This window comes from Cladophialophora carrionii (assembly GCF_000365165.1).
Source record: "Cladophialophora carrionii CBS 160.54 unplaced genomic scaffold supercont1.2, whole genome shotgun sequence".
Classification (NCBI taxonomy): Eukaryota; Fungi; Ascomycota; class Eurotiomycetes; order Chaetothyriales; family Herpotrichiellaceae; genus Cladophialophora; species Cladophialophora carrionii.
Genome location: NW_008481827.1, coordinates 3,343,744 through 3,368,204, shown reverse-complemented (window position 1 = coordinate 3,368,204; position 24,461 = coordinate 3,343,744). Strand labels below are relative to the sequence as shown.

Genomic DNA, 24,461 nt, shown 5'->3' with positions numbered 1-24,461 from the left:
TATACGTGCATGCGGCCCAGACTGGAGATACCCAAGTTGCGTCAAAATGGATGGAGAGCGTAGATTGTAGCATCCCTGTGAAGAGGTGACAACATTTTGGCACTGGTGATCGCTTTGGCCAATAGAGGATGGTCACTGGCGAGGAGCACGAGAGCAACAACCCAACCTTCGACTCAGAGATGCTGTAGGGACTTCGTGTAGCAGGGAATGGTCACCGCATCGGAAGGGACATATGAAATTCTCTCTTGACCCGTGTCCGCTCCTTACCAAGCCCTGTCTTCGATCGTATGACTGATCACTGTTGCTGGATCGAATATGCAGGGCATTGGTCATTTGAACCCAGTACACGATACCAGCACACACGGTGACAAGAAACCCGGCTTGAGATGCAAGGCACGCACAAACAAATCGCACTGAAACGTGGTGTGAATAGATTCCGCCCTTGTGGCTTATGGCATACAAGTTCTTCTTCCCTGCCACCAACCCAGGTATCCCGCACTGGCTACATCCAGCAGATCCCACACCTCCTAAACTCCTTGCGCCCAGCAATCCTCGTGAACGCTCATGCATCTTTGATCATGTCGGCTCTAGCTACCAAGAGGAACGGGCAGGGGCCCGGCCAGCGTCGCCTTAGTGAGATCGTTAATGTTGGTTGCTGTGTTTTGGTTGGTCAAAGCGGCGAATGCAACTCCAAACATGCCTGGTTGGACATCGGCGTGCAGTTCATTGCCCTGCACGGTCACAGGAGTATAGGCAGGGACGTTGTCCTGGTTGACCCAAGCCATGTACAGGGGTCCCGAGTTCCATCCCTGTGGCAGCATGTTGGGTTGTCCGACCTGGAAGATCAGTTTACCGGGACTGTTGGGAGTGGCGAAAGATGGACCTCCGTAGCCGATAATGCCCAAGTCGGGAAATATTGGTAGAGATGTGATGAAGGAGGGCAGGTCCTGGCAGGAGCCTGGGATGATGAAGTCCAGAGCCAGGTTGAAGGCCCAGATGCCGCTGATTCTCGTCTCGAAGGTGGTGGGGTTTGGCACCTCCTGGGCGAAGAGGCGGAAGAAAGCATCGTGTCTCGATTCCACAGGGATGATTGATGCGACCGTGGCTTCAAGACCCGGGTCGGTGGTGGAAAGGCCATCTGCAAGATCTTGCAAGGCGCCGATGCCGACGTTGGTAATGATGCTGGCCAGTGCCAGAAAGCTCGTTTCATCCGTGATGGGGAAATCGTACTGGCAAGGCGCGACCGCTGGGGCCCCGTTTCCTTCTAGAAGACCAACAATAGACGCGACATGAACTTCCTCCTGAGCAGCGATGCGAGACACCACTGCCATGTTGCTGACCCCATTGACCTGATCGCCAGTTCCCCACCGCGTGTAATTCATCAACCCCTCCTGGAAAAAATGAGACTCCAAGTTCTCCAGGAAGTTGGCCAAGTGAAAGCTGTTGATGGCATTGAGGGAGATCTTGGGAGTGCCAGGCTGGTTCGGAAGCCCGCCACCGGCCTGGTGTGCGATATTAGGAGGCAAGGCCGTGCCAGTCACTATACCAACTGGAGACGCGAGGACGGATCTGGCAAGGAAGGAAAGAGTGACAGGAAGGAGAAGGGAAGACATGGCTGCGAATGTGCAGGATGGGATACTTCGTGGCACGAGAAGAACCAAGACGCGGCGCGGAGGGGTTGCGAAACGAGAGACGGAAGGGGAGGTGATCTGTTATACAAACTCCATCTGCCTGGCCGGGAAAGGCTGTTCACTTTGCAATCTGCTGAAGTCGTAAGCACTACCCAGAACCAGATGGCTAGACCAGGTCGAGGGCGTTTCTCAGCCACATGCCACTGATAAAGTTTAACCTGGAGTAGCGCCTCGCCAGTCGTTTACCAGCCAAAGCACGTAGTGCTACTGTCGCTCTTCACTGACACACTTCACTCACATCTCGTCAACGTATTCAATCTCTCATATGTCTGAGAATTTGATGCAACGACACTTTGGATCGACACTGACCTCGCAAATGAGCAGACACCACAAAGGAGAATCCAGGCACGGGCACCAGCGGTGGGGGCGCGGAAAGGTTAGATTCAGCTTGGGGCCACGAGGGTTAAGCGATTGAATGGGAGGGGCCCTCGGAGACAAGCTTCGGTAAGCACTTGAGTGGAAAAGCTTCAGCTTTTGAACCAGAGAGGTCGGGGTGAGACTCGGTCAGCAGTCCATTTTTAGAGCAATGCCACAAAGGACGAAAGGGGGACTCGGGAGATGCGCACGATATCCACAAACACTGCAAACCTGCCCAGCACACTTACATAAGCGCCAAGAAACGTACTAGGACAGAACTGATCACCTAGCCCGCCTAACTAAGCCAGTGCTAGCGCCAATGACGCGCTCAATTTCAATGACGCGAGTACTAGATTCGACATGCTCAAGCTGGACGACGCAGGACGAAGCCGTCTTTGAGCTCATCGTTGTTCCGTCCACATCTACAAACCAAGATGAGCTCCTTCAACCTCTGCTCGTATTGCCTTCGCACGCTACGACAGACCGCCAAAACCGAGACAAACGTGAGTCCCATCAAAAAGTGAATACTGTTGAAGGACCACTAAATCAAATGCTCAGGCGGTTCGAGCGAAAAGTCAGACTCCAGCGAGGCAGAGATATCTGTCAATAGCATCAACAAGATGGCAGCAGCAAGCTTCCCGCTCAGCCACTCAAACTCCAATGGAGCAGCCAGCAGTCCCTCCCACCACGGCTGCAACCATCACCACCAACATAACAGCTTCTCCAGCTCCCAACAACGAGTTCGAGTCCCCTCCACCATCACAGCCGACAACACAACAAGCTCTCCCAACCACGGTTTCGACCGTCACGTCCAATGTAACGGCTCCGGCGCCGCTACCAGAGACTGAAGCTCGGTCACCGCCACCGGAAGAAGCACAAGACAAATCCTCTGCGCCACCCTCCTCCGGCACAAGCATTTCACAGATGCAACGCCAGATCCAATCGTCGCTCTCCTCCCAACCAAGCAAGTTGAACATCCCTGCTCGTCTAGCCCAGACACTCCAGCGCACAGTCCCTGCCGCGACCAAGACCTATACGATCTACGGCCAGACGGAGGCGTTATTCAAATCCTGCGCCGCACAGGCGGACTACACCATCCCACAAGACCAGCGCATGAACATCCTAACGGGTAAGGGGCCTGCGAAGGAGGCGTCGCAGGAAGGAGCAGAGCTGGGACATCCGCTCCCAGAGAACAAGCACGCGTGGTGGTTCACGACCTTGAACCTGCCGCCCACCTTTTCGACGTGGTCGCAGATTACTTTTCTGCACCTCTACGTGATCGTCACACAGCTGCGCGCGGTGCTGGATTCGGAGTCTGAATTTCAGAACTACCACCGCTATCTGATTGAGCATTTCTCCCGAGAAGCCGAGGACAAGATGGTGCTGCTCCACAACCTCAACGCCCAAGGGATCCGCAGTCGATACCTGAAGGATCTCCTCCTGCAGTGGCGCGGGATCCTGGTGTCGTACGACGAAGGGCTCGTCAAGGGCGATGCCGTGCTCGCAAGCGCCATCTGGCGGAACCTGTTCCGTGCGGACGAGGACGTCGACTGGGTGAAAGTTGCTCAGGTCGTGGCGTTCTTGCGCCTGGCCGTGCAGAAAGTTGGCTCCATGACCATGGACGACATGATTCAGCATCTGAATTCTCAGCAGACCGGAACCAGTATCTGGCCTGCCTCTCAGGGGTCTATCGCGACGATCGTGGGCAAGCAGAGCCGTGGTATCAATGCTCCGTTTGAGCAGTAGAGCAAGATGCGACTTGACTCTCCCATCCTTCCCTTGTATACTACCAGATATAGCGACCGCGGTTGTAACATAGTAAACACGTACCGCACAAAAATACGAACGTATGGGAACTTTCTTGATTACACACCCTTCTGGTAACTCGTTTCCATTCCATTTGGGTACAAGTCGTTGGGGATAGGGCAGTAGAGGCCTGAAGTTACATAGCCAACTGGAAGCCGATTGCGTCTACTCCGTATTCAGTACAGCCTCTTTGTCTTTTCTCTCTCCATGCCAATGCATGTATGGACTTTGTTATGATTGGGACTGTGATTTGTGATTGTAATTGTGATTATGAGCTTGCCGCCACCGAGCCAGGTTCTTAGGCGAAATAGTCACAATGAAATAAAAGCCAAACTACATGGGGGATGTGGGGGGAAGGACCAGTACAAGTACATAGCTGTGGTGCCGAATGAATGAAGCTCTCTCCTCTGTTGTTGCGGACCAACAGGCAGATTGTCCTTTTTCTCCTAATGAACACCTTCTGCCAGTGTCGAAGGAAGCCAGACCGATCAAACCCGTAGTCAGTCGTCAATCTAGCAGATCGTCCCCTTCTCCAGCTACCATACATTAGCGCCGTATGCTCCGTACGGTACAGGCGATGGAAACTCTGTGCCAGCGTGGAATGTTGCTCGGGAAGAGATCGGCGCGGCTGATGATGCCGGGACCGGAAATCTGCACCTCGCCAACATCCATCCCGCTTGGTCCAACCCAGAATTCTGGAAACGCAACCAAACTATCACTACACCGCCTTGGTGGTGGACTTGGGCTTGCGCAGACAAATGCATATTCCTCGATCCAGCACGGTGAAGCCGGGTTTACATCGGGGCCCAATCCCGTTGAAGCAGGGCTGCATCTCCAACGGGCCAGAAGCCTGAGCACCGTGGTCGCTGTTGGGGATGTCTTCGAGGGCGACGTCGCGGCGTTGGAGCTCCAGCCACAAGTCGGGAACCGGCGTGGTCGTGGTCTGGGGGACGTGTTGTGTACACGGGGAGGTAGTGGCGGGAGCTTCGGCTACGGCAGTAGCTGCCACAGCAGCAAGGGCGTGCGTCTCAGGTGGGTACACAGCTGCAGGGTCTCTCACCGCCGGGACGAGCTGTTCGTGCGAGCCGATCACTCGGTTGGAGATTCTGATCAGACATGTTAGTTTCTGGCTTTGGACAAGTCAGAAATGGTATTGGAGCTTTACGCTGGCCAGAGGCAGTTCTTCCCGTTGTCAATGCAGTCCTCGACCGAAGCAAAGTAGTGCTCAGTGTTGATTCTAGTCCACAGGTAGTCCAAGACAGGGAGAGCGGCGACCAGCAGCTGACAGCTCAGCAAGAGTGCCAGAGCTCCAGCCGTGGTGATTTTGTGAGCGTGCATACTGAAGTCGTGTGTATACGTTGCTTGTGGGTGAGAAGAGTAGATGGTTATTGTGCGAGAAGGGTCGATGGTCGTGTGAAAAGAGTCGATGGTTATTGTGTGAGAAGTTGTGGGTTTTTGAAGGCGTTCTGTGCTGCCTGTAGCCGCGAAGTGTCAAGAAGGTAGCGCAGAGCGTTGAATGGAGTGTGTCGCGGAGCAGGCTTTCAGATACTTTGACAGCTCGTGTGATCCCTCTTGACTGGAGTTAGATGGTGCATCCGCGGTACAAGGCATGAATTACTGTCCGCGGACGGTGCGGCCACCTCAATGACGAAGATGATTCCCAAATTGCGACCATGGGCCACGGCTCATGAGTGTTCAACACTGATGAACACGTACAGAATCGGCAGTCCTGCATCCGTCTGCAATGTCACAGTCCCAGGGCGCGACGTCTGGCAGAAGTCATATGCCTCGCAGCTGTCAACTCATGTGTGCAACACACCGATCAAAGGTGCCTGTCAAATCATGAAGGACAGGCGCATGCTTCAACATCACTGTGGTAAGTGCATTCTCAAGCTGATCAGTTGTTGCTGCCCGATTGCAGAGGCTTCCATTTCTTTCAATCAAGCATGGTGGGAGGGAAATTGCGGACCAGCCCCTTCGACGTACTCAGGCAGTTCTCCTGTTTCGGTTTTGCTAAAGACAGGACAAGGTAGATATCGAACATCGTCTCAGCCGCAGGCCGTGGACTGGCAGCTGGCTTTCTCACCACACGTGGCGATGTTTCTTAGGGTTAAGAGACTTGCCTTTCACTTGGAGACAGCTCTGAGCTGGCGAGAATGAGCACTTTAACAAAGAACACGGTCAAAACCCGTGTTTCGGTTCAGCATGGTCGGTCCCAGATTCTGCAAAGATTTCCTGCACAGGCTGAGCCTGTTAAATGTGGCGCAAGCACATGAGAAGGATGATGCGACTGAATCCTTCTTCATGAAGGAGGTTCATTTTTACAAAAGCAATGAGAGTTGGAAGTGCACTTCCTACTACGGCGAGCCATACCGCTAGAAACGGTGTACAATGCGGCCAAATGGCGCTGTCGCAATATTGACATGTTGGCTTGTAACTGCAGACACCATCGATCTATGATACCCACCACAACGAGTCAACGGTTCCGGGTAGGTCTTGTTGTCGTCACCTCAGTCTCTCATTCATGGGGAACCATGTCCAAGTGCTCTTAAAATTCTACTGGAGAGAGTGACCGAATCCTCGCCGTCAGCCCCTAGAGGGGCGCTCATCGCCCAACATGCTCCTCCTCCAGCTCCTCGCTCATCTCCTCCCGATTTTTGCCTTCCTCACATGCTGTCTCGCCGCCGAAGACCTGTACAAAGTGCTGGGCCTCGACAAATCTGCCTCTGATCGAGACCTCAAGACCGCGTACCGAAAACTCTCCAAGAAGTACCACCCCGACAAAGCCACCGGCGACGAAAAGAAATTCCTCGAAGTCACCGAAGCGTACGAGGCCCTCTCTGATACGACAACGCGGAAGATCTATGATCAGTACGGACATGAAGGTCTGGAGAACCACAAACGCGGCGGTGGCGGGGGAGGCCACGCCCACGATCCTTTCGACTTGTTCTCACGATTTTTTGGCGGCTCTGGCCACTTCGGCCGTGCCAACAGCGGCGTCCGCCGAGGTCCAGACATGGAAGTCCGGCTCCAAGTACCGCTTCGAGACTTCTACACGGGCCGCGAAACCGAGTTCACTATCGAGAAGCAGCAGATCTGCGAGGAGTGTGAAGGCTCAGGCTCGGCCGACGGACAAGTCGAGACGTGCCACAAGTGCCACGGCCACGGCATCATCATGCAGCGATTCCAGCTCGCGCCTGGCATCTTCCAGCAACAGCAGAGTCCGTGCGATCAATGCGGCGGCCACGGCAAGATCATCAAACATAAGTGTAAGGTGTGTGGAGGGAACAAGGTCGTTCGCGGCCCCACGACCCTCACGGCTGTCATTGATAAAGGCATCCCCAAGAACCACAGATTAGTCTTCGAGAGTGAGGCAGATGAGCATCCCGACCACGTGGCAGGGAACCTCTACGCCTACGTAACGGAGCTGGAACCCTCGATGAGCGAGAACGAACAAGAACGGACGGATGGGACGTTCTTCCGCCGCAAGGACGACGACCTTTACTGGAAAGAAGTGCTCTCCCTCCGAGAGGCCTGGATGGGCGACTGGACTCGCAACCTCACCCATCTCGACGGCCATGTCGTGCAGCTCTCGCGCAAGCGCGGCGAGGTCGTCCAACCGGGCCAAACCGAGACCGTTCAAGGGGAGGGCATGCCCATCTACCATGGTGGACACGTGCACGAACACGACCACGATGGCCCTGAGTTTGGAAATCTCTACGTGCAGTACGTGGTCGTCCTGCCTGATCAGATGGAGAGCGGTATGGAGAAGGACTTTCATGCCGTATGGGAGAAGTGGCGGAAGAAGAAAGGCGTTGATTTACTTGCAGACAGTGGACGGCCTGTGCAGCCTCATGTACCAACAAAGGATGAGTTATAGATTCGAAATCCTCGGGCTTAGATAGACCCTGAGGTCCACGCGTCTCAATGCGTCATGGGAATGCAATGGATAGAGCTGATTTACGCGATTCATCATCTGCGCTCCCACCATCCTGCACTGTGCGTGACTGTGTAATCATGTGTACACGAGGACAGCTGGGTCGTGGGACTACAAGGCTGACAGCCCAGCCTCGCAATGACATCATCGAAGTGCCCCTTTTTCTCGGTTCAGTTTCAGAAATCACTCGCCTTTTACTCACTCACCACTGACCTGCTTTCACTCTGGATGCCTGAGACTTGACGAGTATTTTCCAACAGAACGCGAAGACAACACGCTTGTACTCCGTTACAACCTGCGCAGTGCCTCCTACCATACAGTGTATGCATATGAACCCTGGTGACGTGAGCGCGAACTCGAGCGCGACCCGGCAAATGTCCCAACGGATCACGGCTCACGACCGAACGGAGCAAAAGCAGAAGCTACAGCGTCACTCAGCTCGACATTTATCTGTCTACGTCTACGACTATTTGTCTGTCCCTGTGTCTGTGTCTCTGTGCTGCATGTCCACCTGCTCAACCGTCCGCTCGGCTGCCTGCTCACAGTAATGCACCTCGGCCCATCTTCCCCACAGAGTATGTATGACAGGTCAAGCGGTCTGCGGTGCCGTGAATGCATATGTGTGCAGTTCGTGTCCGATGCTGGATCTGAAGGTGAGATGATAGGAAGGAACAATACGGGTACGGGTACGGGTATGGGTACGGGACGGATGCAGGTTGGGCAACTGTGGATGAGGAGTCGCACAAACAGCAATTCAACATAACCCAGTCCTGTCCAATCCCGACATCAATGCATATACACGCGTACGTATATGGGAGATGAAAGAGGATGTGCCACCACTGCCAGCAAGTTCAGGCCAATAGGTGCTCCCCTTCGCGTGGCTGCTATGCTCTGCTTTGTTCGGACAAGCGCAGGGGCAACTTTAGCTGACTGACTGACTAGGGTAACGCCTAGCTGCATATACAAGTACAGACAAGGCTAGTATCGATCCCGTCGCATCTCATCCTCGCGACCGGGACTACTCCCACCACCGCCACCACCCGAGTCACCGAAGGGATCGTCTCGAACGTTCCTCGCGGTTCTATAGTCGCGCCGGATAAGGTTGTCCGAGGGGTATCCAAAGTCCTCTGTCTCAATGCGATTCGACCGTCGATCCCGGTCGGCGTGGCGGTTGTCTCTCGTCGCGTCTTGTCGTTTTTGGTCATCACGGCTGCGGCGCCACGGGGGATCGAAGTACCCAGTCCGCTCGGTTCGGAGGTAGTCCTTGAACTCCTTGGAGTCGCCGGACCGCGGCCACAGCTGCTTGTATTCCTTCTTGATGCCCTTGGTCGAGGCGCGGTCGAAGCTCTCGCTGCTGTCATTGTATTTGGTCCGCTGGCGGTCACGGTCTTCGTGGTAGTCGTCGTCGTGGTACTTCTTCTCCTTGCGGTAGTACTCCGCATCGCCGCTGGAAACCCGGTCGCGGCTCTTGTAGCCGTACTCGTCGTCGTACCCGCGGAATCTGTCCGACATGGTGGATTTGAGTGTGCTTTGATGTTCGACGACCGACTTCTGCTGTCTGATTGGGGTTGGTGGACGTTCTGGGTATGGTATGGTATGGTACGTCGTGAAATATGATATGATAAATGTGTGGATGGCGATGTGGATTGTCTGTGAGATGTTAGAGCCTGCCAGGGGAGCGTTCGTGGGACGAGATCGAAGCCATGCAGAACGAGCTTTATACGGCATTTCATTGTGGTCACACCTCGCCGCGTTTGTATTCACTTCCTTTGCCGTGGTGAGGTCGATGGATTGTACAAACGCGAGAAGATCACGAACGCTTTGACAATCATGGATGACCATCTCTGCAGTCTTGTCGACAACAGCTTTGGGAGTGAAACTGTTGACATCTCCCTTGAGCATACAGGATCGAGAAGGGAGTGAACCAGGAGGTCACAGTAAGTACCTTCTAAGGGCGATGGTAGAGTTGCCTTCACAATCTCACCATTTACCGCCAGATCATTTTAGTGAAGCAATCGACCTGGTCAGCCGACAGCAGTAGCGGTTCGCTCAGCAAGTCATGAAGGAGATCAAGGTGAGTGGGTAGAGGTACTCGGTGGACCTGGCGTCCGACGTGTCAGAGGAGATCAAGATGAGTAGGTACAAGCACTCGATATACCAAATTCCTGACTAGAGCGAAGAGAGTACCGACACCACGACCTGGGCTCTCACCAGGCTGCAACAGCGGGAGGGACAAATTGACAGAAACCCAGGGTAAGCATCAAGGACACCAACCGCCCCAAGGTTGTCCTACAATACATCATCTCCAGGACAATTAAGAGGTGTTCTGAGATTAACTCAGCCTTGATTGTAATTCCTGCCCTGGGGGTATCTGGCTCTATGCTCTATGCTCTATGCTCTATGCTCTACCTTTCGCCCAAATTAAAGAGACAGCCAATCTACATACCGAGGACTCCAATCCAAGGTACAGTACTCCGTACAGTAGGCAATTATCCGTTGATTTGTCGGCCACCAAAAGTGCATATATCACTATTCACTACGGAGTATTCACCAGCGACAAAACACGCCGCCCACGCCAGCTACACTCTGTATGTGTATGTGTTCTGGTTAAGCCTGCACTGCGCCGCGCCGCCGTTCCTCTCCGATCACCCATTCGATTTAGATGGGGACTGCCACTCCCGATATAAACAGCACACGGAACCATGGGGATGATCTACACCCACGTTCTGGATGACGCTGGCGTTATCTTAGAGGTCGCTAGAGTCACTTGTAATGGTGAGGATGCCAGGGCCTGGTAGGCGAAGTCGCGGGTTGCGATGCCCGCGGCGTGACGGCTCTGTGCGGCTAGACGATTGTCAAGAGTCACGTTCGGGTGGTGGACTGTCGCCGCGCATGTTGAATAATGGGCGATGGGAAGGATAGTCGCACCACTGGGAGCCTGAGAGTAAAGAGTGCGGTAGTAGAAGGAGAGGTGCTGGGGAGTTGACATGGCGTGAGGTTGTGGAATAGGGCTGTGGTGGTGTCGTGAAAGGTTGTGGATATGGCTGTGGTAGGAGATGATGGTGTCGTTCTGATCGATTCGCTGGATATGCGGTTCGTAAGATCTTTTCCTGTGCGTTTCCGGGCTGAAGGTATTGAAGAAGAGGAGAAGAAGAAGATGGAAAGAGGTAAAGGATCTCTTTCTGCACTTGCCGGCGTTGGCACCTGTTTCTCACCCCGTATATGGTCAGACGGAGGCGAGAACAGCATCACTGTGGTTAGTGAGTGGCCTGCAGGTCGGAAGATCCCAACCGCCATCACTTCAAGGAGGATTCGGGCACAGAGAGAAGATGCGAGAGAGTGAGACGGAGGACACAACATTTCTGGCACTTGAAGATACTCGGAAGGACAGGTGTTGCTCACCATGATGTGTTAATACTTCTAACATGTAAACGCTCAGACAGGCTTCAGATCTCGTCTTGAGGATCGGCTTCTAGAGGTCGCTACGCTCTCATCTCCCGGTCTTCGAGTCCCAATGCCGCGAACTCTTCGTCGAGTACGCAAAGTCCCGGCCTACGGACTTTGCAGCCTCGCGATCCCTCGCAGCTTGGTCATTCGTTCTAGGTCCATGATTCTGCGAACTCTCGTGTCGTGGATCTTTGCTCGAGTAGGCGAAATCTCGGCCTGAGGACGTGGCGGCTTCACGGTCTCGCGCAGCTCTGTCGTTTGAATATGAAGGATGCGCGTTGTACGTGCCCGTATTGGAGTCGAATTCAGTACGGCTTGGATAGTGGTAGGTCCGGTTGGGATGCTTGTTGATGGGATAGCCTAGAGAATCCCATTTCTTTGATTCCCATGGTTTCTTCGAGTTGGAAGACATTTGCAAGACTCGTGAGAGTTTCGGTAGAACTTTGGAAGTATGCTTTCGGTGTAGATCTTTTTATGCGTCCTTGAGTATGATGCCTGCACCAAGCAAGAGGCGAGCGAAGGGCTGCTCATATAGGACATTTCCCATGTCACTTTTCCACCCGTTTGTAGTGCTGTCGTGTAGACTGACAATATCGCTGACTTTAGAGTGACGCAGGCCATAGTGTCAAAGGCCATCGACTCGGACCTCATGGTATAATCTATCACCTTGCTGCCTGCCATGGACAGGTGATCCACGTAGTGATAATATGGCGGGACGGTGGCACAAGCAGCCTGTGTATCGTGCTGAGTGTCACAAGCCACGGATAAAGTTGGCGCTCCTTCAACATCACTGTGGTCGTAGGGACTCGGTTCGAGCTGTCGGAATAGATCTGCCCAGAAATGTCCCGTAAAGCAATTACAGGCTTGGTCATGTCGAAGGGACCACATCATACGAGCAGGAAGCTGCGTCGTAGGACGTCGCCAGCACGTGGTAGAGTTTTCATGCTGCACCTCGAGCTTTACCCAAGTTTCTGACATTTTGATCGGCATGCCACTGATAGAACATGCGCAAAGTCGCGCGCCTTCACACCGGCTTCCTCACGTTCTTTGGCTGCCTGCTCGTTGACAGCTGTAAAGCATTTCTTCTCCCGTTCGAGACTAGGTGCCGACTTAGCCACCTCCATGCGCTTGTGCACAAGTACATCTTCCTCTGCTGGATCCGACTCGGGCGATGGATATAAATCCTTGTAGATTGCTTGCATATTGGAAGTTCTGTACTGCAAGTAGGAGTCTTCGATCGGCGTCGGGTTTTCCGGTGCAGAAGAAGTTGTTTTCTGGTGGCGATGCAATTTATCATGCAGCAATTGTCTCATGCTGCTTATAGACATCGTGAAGAATGACTCCTCTAGAGAAGTTGCGAAGCGAAATGTTTTCATATCGATCAAGGCACGGCTGAGCATTTATGGGCCGCACAGCCACCACCAGCCGCTGTCGGCCCCCAAACGGTAACGTCTGGAGTAGCGCCATGAAGCTTCGCTTACAAGACTCGAACGGAGAGGTCAGGGACCGAGGCATTCCAAGACGGCAAACGCATTGATTACTACTCCGTACAAGCTGCCGTGAAGTCTTCGGAGTTGAAAATTCTCTCCATGCGCGTCACCTAATACGGGCTGGGAACCTCCGGTAACCAGGCTTTGCCGGAAAAGGGGCTGGGAAAGGCTGGATTGTGCAGCACCGAGGGCAAGATCCTGGAGACTTGAGCTAGGTTGCCACATGCACCGTATAGTATAGTGCAGGGCAGAGTGGCAGCATCTTCACATTCAAGACTGAAAGAGATCCGGGCTGAATCAGTCGATTGTATGCGTGATTCGTCGAAGAAACAACCGCCAGACAGCCTGAGTCAAGACGAAAAGGGTTCGTATACCGCCTCATCCTCCGTGCTGCAGCTTTGATCTTATCATAGTCATAAATGGAGTGCTGAGAGTGAGTATAAAGCTCAGAGAACATCGCTGTGCTGTGAGCCATCAATTCAAAATCGTGATGCTCCTGATTGTGTGGATCCGGCGATTCCGGGAGCCTCAAGACATTTCATGAGGCGAGAACAAGAAGAAGAGGTCGACGCAGCAGGGAATGGTGTCCGTAGAGACTCGTTGTTTGCTAGATGCACACAATAGTCGAGCCTCTGGACTCCTTGATTTCTTCTCAAGCGATTTCGAGTTGCGTGAATCGCCGACGCGGCGGGCGCGTTGGACAGCGCGTTGGAGATCAACAAGATGGGAAGGTCTGGCGAAGAATTTTCGGAGTTGGAGGGGCACCAGTTACAGCCCTGCAATTAGTGATCTAGAATTCTTTAAGAGGCACATTCTGAAGCCGCAGTGACCAACATGTATCATGGCGTTGTCCGATACGCGGAACTACGTGCACGCAGTCGAAATTGACAAGCAGGAAGCCGCCAGGATAGCAGAGTCGACAGCCCAGAGTAAGTCTGCAAATCCTCCATGTCGACCGTTTCAAAGACTGACGAGAAAGAACTCGAGACTCGCCAGACGACGTTGATCGAGCTTGTCCAGTCGCTGGGCGAGTACATCAACGATGACGACGAGAAGATCCGCGCCCGCGCGGTGTCGTACCTAGTCGCCGTTATAGCAGCCCTCCCTCCGAAGTACCTTTCTCGTCAACAGATCCAAGTCCTGTGTCAGTTCTTGTGTGATCGCATTGAAGATGGAGGAGCAATCGAGGGCCTGTCTAAGCTCCAGAGCCTGGACCGATTCACCCCAGAGATGGTGCAAACAGTTGTGAGAGCGTGAGTGCGGACCGCCACGCGACAGCTGTCCAGGGACTTGCCCGCATATGGCTCAAGGTTGTCTGGCAGCAGGTCATGAGCTTGGGCGTGGCTGATTTCAACCAGGATTTTCGGACACTTTGCCGACTTGCAGTCTCGCAATCAGGCTGGCAGATATCGCATTTTACAGCTGTTGAATGAGCTTCTGGATCATCATCGTAAAGGTAGGTCTGCTCCGAGAACCACGCAGACGTGCCGCTTATTTGCATAGCCGTAAGGGAAATGAAGGATGAATCTCTCACTGGGATCACCGATCTAGTCGCTGGGGAGAAAGACCCTCGAAATCTGATGCTGATCTTCTCCATGCTCCGGGTCCTGATGGTCGAATGGGATATTCAGGGCCACGAACAGACCATGTTTGACTCTGTCTATGCCTATTTCCCCATCACATTCCGGCCTCCTCCGAACGACCCCTATGGTATCACCGCCCAAGACCTGAAAGATCGACTGCGTGAGTGTCTGGCATCCACCGGAGCGCTGGCACCGTACACGTTCCCCAACATGTTGGACCGTCTTGATTCCACTTCTACCACCGTGAAGAGAGATTGCTTACAGGTCCTGTATGCATGTGCCGATAACTACGACCCTGAGACACTCAGCCAATTTTCCATACCACTATGGGACGCCGTCAAATTCGAAGTGTTGCAAGCTCAGGAGCCCGAATTGGCTGAGGAAGCATTGCGTGTTCTCAAAGCCATTGCAGCGTGCTTGAGCAAGAGTCCCAAGAGCATACCCAACGCTCCTTCTTCGCCTCTCCTCCAATATCTGAAGCCCGTGAACAAAGAATGCCTGGAGCACCTTCAGGAGCCCGCAGGACGCCAGGCAAAGGCGTCCGGTGATATACTCAAGGCCGTATCATCAGCATCAATACAGGCGTTTGAGATCGTGATCGGGGCTATTGGACCCTCACTTCTCACCATCTATCAGGCTTCGCAAGGTCTTGTCCAGCAACGGGCAATCCTAGAAATTGCAAACCAATTGTTCGAGGCTTCAATAGAAGTGTATGGCTCATGGTCTTCCCCCAGTCAGAAAAACCCTGAAGGGCGTGAGAATCTGGTGGGTCAATTCAAAGACAGCTTCGTGGCTCTGTACAGCCAAGCCCTCATGGGAACTGTCAAAGAAGAGGTGTCATTTCGATTGACTGCGGCCACCGGGCTTCTCCTAGTCTCAAAAATGAACTCGGTGCTCTCAGACGATGAGATTGGACTGCTTGTCCAATACTTCGATGACATCGTTCTCAAAGAGGAGTCATACGGCCGAGACGAACTGAAAAAGAAGGCCATGACTGCGTTGGCTGAGATATCTCGGTTCAAGCCGGTCCTGATCTCCGACATCACCTTCCCAGCCTTCATGGCGCGATTACCAGACTCTGAAGATGAAGCGCGCTCAGGCGATTATGGCTCTGTTCTCGAAGGCCTGGCCGAAATCAGCCTCGAAAGACAGTTGTTGGAAACGCTAATGAGACGTCTGCTCAACAAGCTAGAGCTTCTTTTTGGCACCAGCCAGCCGGCACCATTTCCCTACACCTGCGCTATTCTCGGAGCAGTTCTGTATGTCCTTAATCGGACCGTCTCAAAGCAGAGTGGGAGTCTGGAGGCGTACTTTGACCGCATGGTTGTCCGCATCTCTCAAAGAATATCCCAGACAACAACAGGACCTCTTACCAACGAGAGTGTCCTCGATCTGCTAGGCCGGATCATGAATCTAATCGTCCGACACTCCTCAGCCGAGTCCATTCAGAAGACAGCTGAAAACTTCTACTCTTTGTTCGCTGGAGCATCAGGTGCCATTGAGCACGAAAGGCTCGCGAAAGTGATCGAACAGCCGCAGAGGACGATTTTGACGACATGGCTGCTCGCGGCCTTACCCAGAACCACTCAGTCGTCAATCCTGGCAAAAGACCAAGTGCCTAGAAACATAAATGATCTGATATCAGTCGCGACAACATCTCAAAACCCTGCAGTAACACAGACACTGCTCGCCCAAGTTGCTCTATATGTCAACAAGCATATGCAGACACCTGATCTTGGATTTGTTGAAGATATCCTGGCACAAAAGCTGTCAGCCCTTACAGACGAACCGATGGACGAAACTGAGTCACGCGACTTGGACATCCGTCTGGTTTTTGTGCTGTTCAAAGCACTTATACTGCGGCTTTCTCCGAAGACGAACGAATACCTCAGTCGGCTTGTTGAGCTTCTCAGTCCAAAGCAATACCCTCTCTCGGTTTCTCAAAAGGCAGCCCTGGGATTCGCAACCATCTTGTCCCCAGACGATATTTTGTCCAAGGAAAATGGGGCCCAAATCCGGCTGCTCGTCCCGCAACGTGTTTTCCAGACTTTGACCCCACTGATCGCTGAGAAGTTCAGAACGTCGGAGTCGCCGCTTGAAAAGGAGAACTACTTGATAGCTCTAAGTGGTATCTTGGCGTCTGTCCCATCCGAGATCGTCATGCCAGAGCTGCCTACTCTACTTCCTCTTCTGCTACAGTCCCTAGACATCGCAGATCAAACAGTCAAAATAGCCACACTGGAGACGCTTGCTGTCGTCATTTCCAATAACCCTTCGGCCTTGATGGATAGTGGTCATATTCCTTCTCTCGTCAAACGACTGATCGCTGTCGCCACAGCGACGAAGAGCAAGGCCAGCAAGGCAGGGTCCGAGAAAGGAGGATTACCCACGGTACAAGAAAATCACCCCAGGAGTCGTCGGCTCGCGACGCGATGTCTCACATTACTGCCCAAATACATCTCTACCAGCGGGTCACGAGCAAACCCTCTTCTTCCCTTGAAGAGGGAGGTCTTGCACGGTCTGAGAAATATATTGGACGATACGAAGCGTGATGTGAGGAAAGAAGCTGTCGATGCGAGAGCGGCATGGTTAAGAGGCGTGGATGATCTGGATGACGACGATGAATAGACGTGATATATACCTAAGACTTGAGTGGGCCGGCAGTGTTAGCCTACCACTGCAAATAGAAATAAAGCTATTAGATTCACAATCTCCCAACGATTGCCCACAGTGTATCCCAATTGACCCAAGCTAACCTCAGCCTCGTCGTGCTCGCTACCAGCTCGTAGCCTTGCCGCTTACGTAACGAGGCGGCCCCTCAAGTTTGCAGACAGTCGGTGCGGAGAAAACTTTTGGGCTTTTCAGTCGCAGGCGACCGTCTCAATGTCGGACTCGTTCCCAACAGTGATTTAATTATGCGACGTTTCTACAATTCAATCCATAGTCTCTAATCAGGGTCGTCGAGAGCAGCCAAGCAGGAAGGCCCGCTTCCGCAGGGGTATCGCCGCAGCGCTGAGTATTAGGTGAATTTCCACAAACACTCACCCTCAACATGTCTGAACAGTCCAGCGAACCGCGAATAAAGTCGCACAAGAGGAACGTCGCCCACCGTCGACGCCGGGATGACGACGATTTCGAGGACCGGTGGGGCGATGAAGAGGTTGCCGAGGACGACGACGCAGATGGACACGCGCAGGCTGAATTCCCAGAGTCGTCGTCCAAACGGGTGAAATTGTCTGATGGCTCGGCATCGCATCGGGCGAAGAATTCCACACCCACCCCTCCACCAGAAACGGAAGAGGAGAAAGCACAAAGGGACCGAAAGGAGCGAGACGAATTCGCGAAGCGGTTGGCAAAGAAGGACGAAGAGCGGGCGAAGAAGATCGTGGAAGACAGGTCCGCTGCAAAGGACAGTGCGACGGCGCAGCGGCGGGCATTGGCAGACGATGCGTCCGCGAGAGACGCTGCGATGCCGGATTTGAGGCTTCGGTCCCGTCAGGACTACCTTAAGAAGCGGGAAGCCGAGAGGTTGGCTCTGCTGCGCAAACAGGTCGCTGAGGAGCAGCAGGAGTTGAGGGACAACCCGGACCTGACGCGGCGGGAGAAGGAGGAATTCGCGCGCAACAAGGAGATCCTGCGCATCGCGGAGGAGAGGCTGGCCATTGACGATCACTTGGACGGCTATGCCTTGCCGGAAGACTACATTACCGAGAAAGGGAAAATCGACAAGCGGAAGAAGGAACAAGCACTCTACCAACGTTATGTCGATCGCGACGAGGCCGGCCGAGAACGCTATGTCACCGAGCACGAAGAGTGGGAGAGAGAGCAAACCAAGCGAGCCGAGGCCCAGATCAAGAAGTCCGAATTCGTAGACGAAGGCGACTACGGCTACGTGTTCGACGAAAGCCAGCAAATGAAGTTCATCCTGGCGGACAAGCTGGAGGGGGACAAGGGGATGACCAAGGAGCGCAGAGAAATGGAACAGCGGCTCAACGCGGCAGAAGCAAAAGCCAAGAGCATCGAGGAGACGAGGAAGAGTCTACCCATTTACCAATTCCGAGACGAGATCATCCAAGCCGTGAAAGACCATCAGGTCTTGATCATCGTAGGCGAAACTGGCAGCGGGAAGACCACTCAATTGCCACAGTACTTGCACGAAGCGGGTTTCACAAAAGGTGGCATGAAGATCGGATGTACTCAACCGCGAAGGGTTGCTGCCATGTCCGTTGCAGCCAGAGTAGCAGAAGAGATGGGCAAGCGGCTAGGGAACGAAGTGGGCTACGCCATCCGCTTCGAAGACAACACCAGCGAGAAGACGGTCCTCAAGTACATGACCGACGGCATGCTGCTGCGAGAACTGCTCACCGACCCGGAACTCTCTCAATATTCGGCCCTCATGATCGATGAGGCTCACGAACGCACCGTCTCCACCGACATCGCGTGCGGCCTGCTCAAGGACATCGCCCGCGCCAGACCAGACCTCAAGCTCCTGATATCCTCTGCAACCATGGATGCCCGCAAATTCCAGAAGTACTTTGACGACGCACCCATCTTCAACATCCCGGGAAGAAGATACGCGGTCGACGTGCATTACACGGCCCAACCGGAGGCGAATTACCTGGCCGCGGCGATCACGACGGTGTTCCAGATCCACATCACGCAAGGACCAGGCGACATCCTCGTGTTCCTGACGGGCCAAGAGGAGATCGAAGCCATGGAAGCAAGCCTGCAAGAGACGGCGCGCAAACTAGGCAGCAAGGTCAAAGAGATGATCATCTGTCCCATTTACGCCAACCTCCCAACCGACCTGCAGGCCAAGATCTTCGAGCCGACGCCCGCCGGCGCCAGGAAGGTCGTCCTCGCCACCAACATTGCAGAGACGTCCCTGACCATCGACGGCATCGTCTACGTCATCGACCCCGGCTTTGTCAAGGAGAACCAGTACAACCCACGCACAGGGATGGAATCCCTCGTCGTGGTGCCGTGCTCACGCGCCTCGGCGGGCCAACGAGCGGGGCGCGCGGGTCGCGTCGGCCCAGGCAAGTGCTTCCGCCTGTACACGTCGCAGGCGTACAAGAACGAACTGGACGAGAACACGACGCCGGAGATCCAGCGGACCAACCTGTCGGGGGTGATCCTACTGCTCAAGTCGCTGGGCATCAACGACCTGCTCGACTTTGACTTTATGGACCCGCCGTCGACGGACACGATCGTGCGCGCCGTGGAACAGCTGTACGCGCTCGGCGCGCTCAACAACGCCGGGGAACTGACCAAGATCGGGCGGCAGATGGCCGAGTTCCCGACGGACCCGATGCTGGCGCGCGCCATCCTCGCGGCGGACAAGTACGGGTGCGTGGACGAGGTGCTGTCCATCATCGCCATGCTGGGCGAGGCGTCGGCGCTGTTCTTCCGGCCCAAGGACAAGAAGATCCACGCCGACAGCGCGCGCGCGCGCTTCACCAACAAGGACGGCGGCGACCACCTGTCGCTGCTGAACATCTTCCACGAGTGGGTCGACAGCGACTACAGCTTCGTGTGGGCCAAGGAGAACTTCCTGCAGCAGCGCAGCCTGACGCGCGCGCGCGACGTGCGCGACCAACTCGCCCGGCTGTGCGACCGCGTCGAGGTCGACGCTGCCAAGTCGTGCGGCGGGGCCAGCAACATCGAGCCCATCCAGAAGGCCATCACGGCCGGGTTCTTCCCTCACTCGGCGCGGCTCCAGCGCGACGGGCAGAGCTATCGCACCGTCAAGAACGGGCAGGTCGTCTACATCCACCCGTCGGGCGTGCTGATCGAGACGCGGCCGAAATGGGTCATCTACCACGAATTGGTGCTCACGAGCAAAGAGTACATGCGCAGTTGCATGCCGTTGAAGCCCGAGTGGCTCATCGAGGTGGCACCGCATTACTACAAAAAGAAGGATCTGGAGAGCCTGGGCGTGGAGCGGAAGGTGCCGAGAGGAGAGGGTAAAGGGCAGAGTAAGATTTGAGACTGCCCTGCGGATGTGTGGATGTGATGGCTCTGCGTATCAGCGGTGTCTGTATCCGCGGGGAAACCTACTTGCCTATAGACCAGCCTATCTATCTATCTACGCATTTTTCCGTCTTGCGCTTTATTCCCAGCGTTGGGTGATCGTGGCGTCGTGCAAAAACCTGTATTTCATCCATCAGGCGGACCCTTTGCTTGTGGTGTGTCGAAAATGGCAGCTCGCCAACGTGAGGACCTCTCTTCCCAGAACTCTTGAGCGCGATTGGGATGATGGAGGATGCGTCAATACACTCGCTCAGTCGATCAAAGACGTTATTCATGGTTCCGAATTTCCGGGTAGAGATCCGACAGCAGCGTGATGAAGCGTTTTCGTTCTGGCTGGCGTCTGCTTGCCATGGCCCCGTGCAGCGAGACGTGGAATAATGTGCCCGGGTAGGACTTTCTCACGCCTTGAATGGAGACTTTGCAACGTGGAGCGGGTCTCGGGAGCCGCGGTGTTGAAACTGATTGTTGTGTTCAAGTAGTGTGGGAGAGGCATGATGCGATCCGATAACAGTACCGCCGACATTCGACGAACGGACGCTCCCCGAGATGATTGCTTTGTGGATCGGTATCGTAATTGCTCTGCGGATCGGTATGGTAGTTGCTCTATGGATCGGCATGGGTGATGGCAAGGGCGCTCTCCTCCTATGCCATAAATCTGTTGGGCGATCAGCTAGGGTGTTAGAATCAGATAGTGGCGAAGACTGTAATTACCTCGTTCAACTTACTCGGACGAATCATGCAAGAAGAATACAACAATGTTGACTGCTCCTTTTCCGAAGAGGGCGGGTCCTATCCCAGTGAAAGCAGGTATGTGTTCCAAGGCTTGGTAGTGCATGCGTACCGCCTTTCCGTCCGCCAGGAGAATTGCCTTGCGAAAGAGGAAGAGTCGGGCTGTCGTCGACCTTTGGCGGATTAGCTAGTACCGGGTTCAGCTCGGCAAGACAGCGAGTATGGAGGTGGAACCAAGGGGGGATTCATTTGCCGGTGGTGGGAGCACAACGCCAGTCCCACTGTTTAGGCATAGGGACAGGAAGAGGGAGGAATATGCCGCGACAGCATAAGCCAGGGCTGGTGATGCCTGGATGAGAGGAAGCCTGTCGATCCAATCCTACCCGTCTATTAGATCCAGGGCGTAAGACCTGGTCAGTCCGAAGTAGAAGTGCAGGGTTGGTCTGATCTCGTGGTTGAAATCCATGCTTGTCGGAGTGAAGGGTTCGAGGAAGGAAGGATCAAAAGCAAAGATCTGGGAGCTGCGGAAGCTGGAAGGGTATGTACCCTGGGTCGTAGCCTTTGTCGGCGACAAGTCGGCCGGGTTCGGAAAGATTCACGGGGGAGGAGACACGTCCTCTTCATGGCGGTGTTGGTTGTGCCGTCTTTCAGCTATCAAGAGGACGTGTCTTCGCCCAGTGAATCTTTGAACGGGCTCTTTTCATGAAACCAGGACGTTGCTGCTGTTTCTCCCCCCTCGACCTCCTCAGCGGCGTTTCAGCTTCATCGTCATTTCCTGGCTGCCTCGACGTCAAGATTGCTCTGGTCGTCGAATCGAGAGCCAAGGTCTTGCGGTTCGTCTTCCTCCAGGGCTTATATCGAGCCGAAATATGTGATGCTATGACTGTGGCATCCACCTGCCTTTCCGAGGATCGTTGTTGTCCTGCAAGACGAACAGAAGGGGTTTCTTCTTGTCCATGTTGGCGGTTGGACATGCAGCTCAGTGCATTTGAAGAGAGTGTGGTCTATGACCTGCCATCGCCAGGAGTCGACATGGGTAAACGCTGCTTCTCAGATCGCAATCGTTGGTGGAATCATCACGGTACACTTGGTCCACGACCAGTGGGATCTGCTGTTTAGACCAAGACCCAGCAGCCGTTGGAGGGACGTGGCCGCAGGTAACATGTACAGGATGCTGTATTCGACTCGAATGACCCGCACGCGCTGCCTCGAGACATCACGACGATACTAGTGCTCGATCGTGGCCGGAAGACATCCATTCCCGACTCGAAAGGCGCCAACCTTGATCACGGAGAGTAGCTTCGACAGTATCACATTGACTGACGGTGACGCTGCCACCGGCATCCATCTCCATCCCAGTCGCCGTCGCCTTTGTCCGAGCTGGCACAATCACGACGTCAAAGTCCCTGTTCGCAATGTCGATATCCTTGCCTAGCCAATCTCGGTGCCTCATCTCCTTCGCCCGAGGCAGTAGTGGGGTGGCAGTACTGCTTTTGGATTTGATGAAGCTGCCCACGAGAAAGACTTTCTGGTTCAGGAGGCAATCTGCCTCTGTGTGTGACTGGAATCAATGTTGGCTGATACGGTAGACAGCTGTCACTCCGGCTTGGATCTCACCCTGTCGACTAGCGTCCACCCCCCGGTCGCGACGGCTGGACGTCAATGAACCCGAGGTGCTTCTGCTTCGGGATAGCTCGTTCTCATGCATGCATATGCACGAGACGGGCAGCCGGAGTTATGTAACCTCTTAAAACATCACATCCCCTCCTGCAAGCTTCGGGTGACTTACTGTCGCATTTCGAAAGCGTCTTTCGAGCCCCGGCGGCGGTGAATCTACTAGCACGAACAGCATATTTGCAGCATGCTTTTCTCTTTTTCTCCATGTTCCCAATGGGCTCGACGGACGGAGCGACTGTTTCAGTCTAGAACCCAGAGCTAACGAACAGCCACAGAGCCAAGAGATGCGATTCACACCGTACATCCAACCTACCGCGCAATCTTTGCCATCGTGTTAGGCTTCAGTACCGACGGCTTATCAAGCGAGACTCGGGGAGAGAAAGTGGTGTGTCGCAGTTGCACGGGACAAACGTCCTGCTTCCTTACTGACTGCCCGTGAGATAGGCCCCTCTGCCCCTTTTTCCGCGGTAAATTGAACTAAATGCGCTGTTCTATGCAGACTCCAGACATTCCCGTGCATGGTGGTCGATTGCCAAGAGCGCCGGGACTGTTTATCAATCGCTCTGCGGCAGTGGAGTCCGGTGTGTTTCGAGCATTGTACAGTACACAGTCGTATGCTTATCAAGAGAATGGCGGTCGCCCCGATTGCCATGTACATTCCGTCTGCGGATCCTTGACGATATCTCCGTCCAGCACTGGGCGTTGGCGTGGTCAGTGGGGATGTCGCTTCGTTACCTTCCTCTTGCAGGGCGGTATCCGCGCATCCTCAACCCACCATGAGAAGTGGCCGAGTCATACCGCAAGTACGCCGATCGAAGTGACGCTGGGGACCATATTCAAGCGACCGGCTACATCGGTGTCGGCATGCTTCTCAGAGGACAGATGTGGAGTGTGACGAGTAGGCAAAGCCTCAATCTCCCAGACGCCTCCGTATGCCGTATGGTTGGTACCCTGCAGGCACGTCTCTCGGGTGTAGAGGCAGTTCTTGCTGCACGGGGTCGCGGCGTTGAGTCACACGAGACACGCTGACGGAACATCTGTGCAAGATGGAGAACCACCGGGGTGTACACTAAGACAACGCCCTGACTAAGGTTCGACATCTCACCAGCATTGGATGGAAGATTTATTCGCTTTCCAGGCCGATAGGCTGCGAAAGGTGCCATGTGCGAGTAGTAGGGTTCCGTCAGCCCGCCCGGGTCATGATCAAGCAGTGGAAGAATGCCGCAAGGTACTTGGTATTTGGCCGACTCTCGTGCTCTCCTTGTACAAGCGTAGTCCATATGACTACCGCAGGTATAGGTTTCCGACCGGACCTTAACTAACCTAGGGTAGCCTATAACCTCGACAAGGCAAGCTGACGTAGCCCATGCTCTTTAGCCCACGCTCTCGCCAACATCTTCGTCAGGTAGGCCGTTCGAAATACTTGGCCAGCGGAACTGTCCATGTCTGGTGTGCGGCTCGTACACCGTCAGGAACAAGATACAGGACACGCCAATACGTACACGAACAGTCCCAGGCGTTGGCCCGCCACCGCGTCCGTGTGGAGGCTAAAGTATAAGGAGACCTTGAGCCACTGCGCTGGCCTGGCAAAGCTTGTGCGTGCCAGCCTAAGAAAGGGTTCAATACTAAGCATATAGCGAGTGAGGTACCACAGTACCGCCTGATTTAGAGACTACAGGTAGGAACCACTGTACCTAGTGGAACCACACGA

The 24,461-nt window shown here is 54.3% G+C and overlaps 9 protein-coding genes across 9 annotated transcripts; 4 read left to right on the top strand and 5 right to left on the bottom strand.

Annotated features, from left to right (window-relative positions):
* Nucleotides 1–587: 587 nt before the first annotated feature.
* Nucleotides 588–1,613, bottom strand: G647_03282 (uncharacterized protein; the record flags this gene model as incomplete). Its single annotated transcript, XM_008727628.1, has 1 exon — nt 588–1,613. The coding sequence occupies one exon, from the start codon at nt 1,611–1,613 to the stop codon at nt 588–590; it is 1,026 nt and encodes a 341-aa protein (XP_008725850.1).
* A 1,095-nt stretch (nt 1,614–2,708) lies between these two features.
* On the top strand, nt 2,709–3,794 carry G647_03281 (uncharacterized protein; the record flags this gene model as incomplete). Its single annotated transcript, XM_008727627.1, has 1 exon — nt 2,709–3,794. One exon carries the CDS (start codon nt 2,709–2,711, stop codon nt 3,792–3,794), a length of 1,086 nt encoding a protein of 361 aa, XP_008725849.1.
* Nucleotides 3,795–4,572: 778 nt separating this feature from the next.
* G647_03280 (uncharacterized protein) lies at nt 4,573–5,192 on the bottom strand (the record flags this gene model as incomplete). Its single annotated transcript, XM_008727626.1, has 2 exons — nt 4,573–4,960; nt 5,020–5,192. 2 exons carry the CDS (start codon nt 5,190–5,192, stop codon nt 4,573–4,575), a joined length of 561 nt encoding a protein of 186 aa, XP_008725848.1.
* Nucleotides 5,193–6,471: 1,279 nt separating this feature from the next.
* G647_03279 (uncharacterized protein) lies at nt 6,472–7,734 on the top strand (the record flags this gene model as incomplete). The annotated part of the gene is made up of 1 exon (XM_008727625.1): nt 6,472–7,734. The coding sequence occupies one exon, from the start codon at nt 6,472–6,474 to the stop codon at nt 7,732–7,734; it is 1,263 nt and encodes a 420-aa protein (XP_008725847.1).
* A 1,035-nt stretch (nt 7,735–8,769) lies between these two features.
* G647_03278 (uncharacterized protein) lies at nt 8,770–9,303 on the bottom strand (the record flags this gene model as incomplete). Its single annotated transcript, XM_008727624.1, has 1 exon — nt 8,770–9,303. The coding sequence occupies one exon, from the start codon at nt 9,301–9,303 to the stop codon at nt 8,770–8,772; it is 534 nt and encodes a 177-aa protein (XP_008725846.1).
* Nucleotides 9,304–11,281: 1,978 nt separating this feature from the next.
* G647_03277 (uncharacterized protein) lies at nt 11,282–11,650 on the bottom strand (the record flags this gene model as incomplete). The annotated part of the gene is made up of 1 exon (XM_008727623.1): nt 11,282–11,650. The coding sequence occupies one exon, from the start codon at nt 11,648–11,650 to the stop codon at nt 11,282–11,284; it is 369 nt and encodes a 122-aa protein (XP_008725845.1).
* Nucleotides 11,651–12,197: 547 nt separating this feature from the next.
* G647_03276 (uncharacterized protein) lies at nt 12,198–12,566 on the bottom strand (the record flags this gene model as incomplete). The annotated part of the gene is made up of 1 exon (XM_008727622.1): nt 12,198–12,566. One exon carries the CDS (start codon nt 12,564–12,566, stop codon nt 12,198–12,200), a length of 369 nt encoding a protein of 122 aa, XP_008725844.1.
* Nucleotides 12,567–13,676: 1,110 nt separating this feature from the next.
* G647_03275 (uncharacterized protein) lies at nt 13,677–16,939 on the top strand (the record flags this gene model as incomplete). The annotated part of the gene is made up of 3 exons (XM_008727621.1): nt 13,677–13,981; nt 14,087–14,184; nt 14,232–16,939. The coding sequence occupies 3 exons, from the start codon at nt 13,677–13,679 to the stop codon at nt 16,937–16,939; spliced, it is 3,111 nt and encodes a 1,036-aa protein (XP_008725843.1).
* A 424-nt stretch (nt 16,940–17,363) lies between these two features.
* On the top strand, nt 17,364–20,300 carry G647_03274 (uncharacterized protein; the record flags this gene model as incomplete). The annotated part of the gene is made up of 1 exon (XM_008727620.1): nt 17,364–20,300. One exon carries the CDS (start codon nt 17,364–17,366, stop codon nt 20,298–20,300), a length of 2,937 nt encoding a protein of 978 aa, XP_008725842.1.
* Between the last annotated feature and the right edge of the window lie 4,161 nt (nt 20,301–24,461).